The following is a 5,472-nucleotide window of genomic DNA, read 5'->3' on the forward strand; positions in this document are numbered from 1 at the left end:
TTTATTTTCCAGCAGGATTTGGCACCTGCCCACACTGCCAAAAGCACCAAAAGTTGGTTTAATGACCATGGTCTTGGTTTGCTTGGCTGCCCAGCAAACTCACCAGATCTGAACCCTATAGAGAATCTATGGGCTATTGCCAAGAGGAAAATGAAAAACAAGAGACCAAACAATGCAGATGAGCTGAAGGCCACTGTCAAAGAAACCTGGGCTTCTAGACCACCTCAGCAGTGCCACAAACGGATCACCTCCATGCCATGCCAAACTGAGGCAGTAATTAAAGCAAAAGGAGCCAGAAGGCCAACAATTCGCTTTCTTTATGAAATATTGTAATTGGTGGGTTTGTGTTAAATTTGAGCCAAAATCATCACAACTAAAAAAACCAAAGACAAACTACTTCAGTCTGTATGAACTGAATTTATTTAATACATGAGTTTGACAATTTGAGTTGAATTACTGAAATAAATGAACTTCTCCACGACATTCTAATTGATTGAGATGCACCTGTAGGAGCTTGACATTGTCTAGTCTAGTGGCTGACACTAAATCCAGGGACCACGTCTGATCTGTCCAAGCACACGGCACACTGCTGGGGATAAAACTTCTCCAGCAAAGAAAGGATGAGTGTCAATCAGTCATTATGCGAGTTGGGTAAGCTTGTTTTTACATAGTTTTGTCACAAACATTAGAAGTTAAAATGCAGTAATCTTTTTTTTTCATCATTAGCATTCATCATTAGTTATTCTGGGTTGGTTGCAAAAACCTTGGGTTATTATACTTTATTTAAACAAACAAACAAACAAAAAATTCCTTTTACTATTAAACTTTAATAGTATCTCAATGTTGCTAAATAACACCGGTTCCAAATTGTCATAAGAATTTTGGTGAATTTGTTTTTGCTCAATATAAAAAAGTATAAATATATTTTTGTAAACCCAGTAAAAACACTAGTATACTTTCAGACAAGAGTCAACTAATGAAGTTTGAAATTGAGAAGAGGCTAAAATAAAAAAAGTTACAAATCATAAATGTCATATCAGGGGGAAAGATGTAAGATTAGTTTAACAAGTTTTAGACAATTGAATGATTTCTATAGAAAAAGGACTACCCCAAAACAATTTTATATTTTTTATGCTACATTTTACATTTGTCCCTTTTTTGTGTGACATAGTTTTACTGTTAAGTAAGTTACTAAGTTTTTCCAGACCATAATTAACATCTGATAAATGAATAAAAAATCCAGCTGTTAACATGTTTACTATGCATGCATGCTATTATTTTGCTAAATAATTGTAGCCATGTACATATTTGATTATTTTAAAACAATCACACTGACTGCAAACATGTGAATATTTCAATATCATATTATACCTTAAAATAAATACAAAATAGTAATAGTATCACTAAATAATGTCACTGATTACTTTATTAAATGTAAAAAATAACATTGTATTTAAAATATTATGGTAGCAGAATATGCCATCCAATATTATGATGGTTGCTTCCATTTATTACTCTGTTCATATCCTCACCCATAATGTATTCATCCACATAACATTATTTTAGGTTATTTTCAGCATCATCTGTAAATACTTCCAAAGTGAAAAATCCACTGTCACATTTACTGAACTTATGCCTGCACAGACTGTTGCTCCAAATAATGAAAAATGTGACGTGTTTTTGAAAATTATATTTATACAAAAATTTATATAAAAAATATAATTATATTTTAGTAAACAAGGAAAAATGGCATATTTATCCAGACCTGGAAATGGCTAAAAATCTAATTCCATACTGTGTAGGAATGCTGCAAATTAGTTACATGAATTATATGACTCTTTGTGTAGGTTAGATGTTTGTCCACTGAAGCTCAAGATGCTCTTTGGAGTATCTCAGATCATGCTGGAGAACATGGGCATCAGGTTTTGTTCACACCAACTCCAAAAGGAAGACAAACTAATAGGAATTCTTCATTTTTAGTTCAGTTCATCACTTGAATTGTTATCCTGAAAATGTCAGAGTTTTAGACCCCACTCTTCTAAACTGGTAGTGTAATGTCAAATGATATTATATTTGTTTAAAACATTTCACTGATGATATGCGAGACACAGTTTGTATGTTATCTGTGCTGGAAAATAAAGAGCTGTTTCTAAATATATACACACACACACACACACACACACACACACACACACACACACACACATATATATATATATATATATATATATATATACACATACAAAAATTTTGCAAAGCAACACAAATTTCTTTTTGCCGTTTATGTTAGAGTTAATCGAATAAAGTCCACTTGAATATCAACCTAAAATAATAAAATAGAAAAAAGAAACACGTTACTTGTTTGTCTTTATCCAGTGCAATATTTGTGGCAATTTAGCAAAATATTCACTTACCGACTTCTTTTTGTGGAACTTATAAGATGCTGGCAGGTCATATCTGAGCTCTGTGAAGGGATGACACCAGTTGAGGATAAATAACATCATATTATAATGTGCTATAAAGCTTATTACAACTTACAGCGTTCTGCATAAGATCCTTCATGCTCTTGGTGTTCAGACAATAAAACTTTAACCACCGTTTAAAAGTTTTGTGTTGGCAAGATGTATAATGTTTATAAAGTCACACATATTTGATAAAATGATATAGTAAAACCGAAATATAGTAAAATAGTCTTACGGTTTAAAATAGCTGCATTCTATTTGAATATATATATATGTTTTTTCCCCTCCAGGATTCTCTGATTAATAAAAAACTCAAAAGAACATTTGTTTTGAAACTGAAATCTTTTAACATTATAAATGACTCTATTGTTACTTTTGACTACTTTAATGTGTCTTTTTTAATATTCCTTTCCAAATCTTTAGTGTATGTTATGTAGTGTAGATTCACTAAGTATTACCTGCAATGACTTCCATTTTCACTTTCCAATCATCTGCTTTCTTCTGAATGTGCTACGTGCAAATGCAATTCAATTGTAAGTTTTTCTTATGAATATAGCTGAAATGTAGCTGTGAAATTATGACATAATATAGCAACTTACATCTCGTGTTGAGGTCTTGTGAAGGGAATACACTGCTGTACTTGCCATAGAAATCGCTGTCCGCAGGAACTGCATGTCAATGCCTGAAATGTAAGATATGTATATAGTAACATCGACCAATTGAATATGGGAAACCTGTTCGACAACAGATATTATTTTGACAGTTTTGCAAATGCATCAAATTATGTTGACATCAATGCTTGTTGACTTTAAGATGACTCTTACCCTGGTTGTGCTTCGTGCCAAATGGTGGGTTCATGATGACCGTGTCAAACTTCTTGGCGTAAGAGGATCCAATAGAGCAAACATCACACTGGACCATGTCAATGTTTGACAGTTCAAAATCATCAACATTTCCTTTGAATATGTCCAAGGCGTCTTCATCAATGTCAAATCCGACACAGAGTCTTAAGAGGAAAGATTAGTTTTGTAGATATATTTTAAGAACTAGAGTATGGAGGATGGAGTTGCTCTTACCCAGCATCAAGCACTGCAGCTCCTACAGACAGAACCCCACATCCACAGCCCAGGTCTGCAACTAGTTTATTCTGAATGTCATCAAATGTGTTGTGGATGGTGTACAACATACAGCCTGCAGTGAGTGAGAACACATGATGAATTATGTTAAAACAAATAGAGCACTCAAGGCCATCTATCCCAGACGAAAGACTCCCAAATGTTATCATACAATTTCTAAAATGTGTACTTTCTTACTTCTTGTTCCTGTGGCTCAGTGGTAGAGCATTGCATTTGCAGCACAAAAGGTTGTGGGTTTGATTCCCATTGAACACATGTTAGGTAAAAAAAATGTATAGCCTGAATGCCCTGTAAGTTGCTTTGGATAAAAGCATATGCATAAATGTAATTTTTAATTTAATTTTAATTTAATTTAAAATGTATAATGTCCACCGTTTTTAAAGTAGCATGTGAACAGTGGCTACAGTCAACCTGTTTGTGCCACAATATAAAAATATTAAGGTAATAAAAAATATAAAGATGATAACTTTTTCGCTTAAAAATCCACCCTAGTTCATTTCATAACTGTGAGGTTACAACAGTTCTGACTTTATTTTGCACAATTGCAAGTTAAATATAAAAAGTGAGCGAACTCAAAATTGCAAGCTTTAAAGTTGAAATTGTTAGATAAACAGCAACTCTGAGACAAATAGTAAGAATTGCAAGTTTTTTATTTTTTTAAATTGTGAAATAACTTTGAGAAATATATGTCTCAACTGAGAGATAAAAAGTCACAATTATTATTATCATTATTTTACATTTTTAAGGCTTCCAGTTGTTATTTTGCACGAAACAGTAACTTTTCTATTGTTAACCCAATTTTATGTAAAATGTTTTAAATCAACTTTAACCTCTTAAAAAAACTAACAAAGAAAATACTGATCATTGGTCACACAGGAAACGTCAATCAAGCGTGCATACTGCGCACAGTGTGCACTACAGGAATCATGAGGACAGTATCCAAGTATACTAATGCGAAGCATAAGCAGACCACTTCCAGAAATTCGACACATCTGACATTAATTAACAACATCATAATTAAGTGTATCAAAGTATTATAATGCTCACCCGCTATATGCGGACTGGTGGGGTACTGCTCCAGGAGTATTTTGGGCTCCTCGAATCCATCCACCTGTTGAAGGCAGCTTTCTAGCTCTTTGAGCTTCATATGTCCATCAGATGATCAGCTCATTCAGTCTGTTTCTGTTGGTCACACTAATGTTAGTAGATGAGAAACGTCGACTGATCATGATGTCACGAGCGATCTTCAGACTTCTGGTGAGAAAGTGACTTTTGTTCAAGTAGAAAATAATGTTGGATCAAAAATGAAAACATGCATGTGTTTTCTACTTCTGCTTTTGCAAGCTGATCTCGTCAGCTGAGAGTATTAGCGCTATCTGCTGTCTGATTACTGCCAGGGCGCACAGTCAGCATTATGGTTCCCAAAGGCATGGTAAGAATACTGGCCTGAACACATCTACACGTCAATGTTCAGATATAATCATAGCGCATTCTGTTTTGCAACAGGATATTTCATGCTTTACACTTACTCAAACATAGCATTGCCTTGTCCAAAAACCCACACTTGTGGTCTTTGCACTTGACAACTTGATAATATGATGCATTTCCTGTATTTGGGCCAAGTGTCCAATTTGTTTTTTGAAAAAAAAATTCAAGTGTTTACATAGCTTTATTTTAATTTTAAATACTTAGCATTTTAAAATCAACTTCTAAATGTCTATTCAGTAGTCCAAATAGCATGACATAATTTTAATTTGTGGTGCTCCTAATTAAGTGATCAATAAAGCAGTTGCAAATGTTGTACAAAATAACCTCACCACTTCTCATCTTTGCATCAATAAAACGTTAAAAAAAATTATAATATTTAACTTGCA

At 33.5% G+C, this 5,472-nt stretch overlaps 1 protein-coding gene across 1 annotated transcript; it reads right to left on the minus strand.

Annotated features, from left to right (window-relative positions):
• Positions 1-2,256: 2,256 nt before the first annotated feature.
• On the minus strand, positions 2,257-4,964 carry LOC113109301 (methyltransferase-like protein 5). Its single transcript, XM_026272921.1, has 7 exons — positions 4,646-4,964; positions 3,539-3,653; positions 3,287-3,468; positions 3,062-3,144; positions 2,921-2,972; positions 2,415-2,464; positions 2,257-2,323 (listed from the first exon to the last, which is right to left on the minus strand). The coding sequence occupies exons 1-7, from the start codon at positions 4,743-4,745 to the stop codon at positions 2,282-2,284; spliced, it is 624 nt and encodes a 207-aa protein (XP_026128706.1). The 5' UTR covers positions 4,746-4,964; the 3' UTR covers positions 2,257-2,281.
• Positions 4,965-5,472: the final 508 nt, after the last annotated feature.

This window comes from Carassius auratus, chromosome 9 (genome assembly GCF_003368295.1).
Source record: "Carassius auratus strain Wakin chromosome 9, ASM336829v1, whole genome shotgun sequence".
In the NCBI taxonomy this organism is placed as follows: Eukaryota; Metazoa; Chordata; class Actinopteri; order Cypriniformes; family Cyprinidae; genus Carassius; species Carassius auratus.

Excerpts from the sequence above, each read along its gene's own strand:
- LOC113109301 (XM_026272921.1), bottom strand. The coding sequence starts at position 4,745 with ATGAAGCTCAAAGAGCTAGAAAGCTGCCTTCAACAGGTGGATGGATTC. Across the intron at positions 3,654-4,645 it reads CACCAGTCCGCATATAGCGG|GCTGTATGTTGTACACCATC; the intron begins GTGAGCATTATA and ends CACTCACTGCAG. Across the intron at positions 3,469-3,538 it reads GCTGCAGTGCTTGATGCTGG|ACTCTGTGTCGGATTTGACA; the intron begins GTAAGAGCAACT and ends TTTCCTCTTAAG.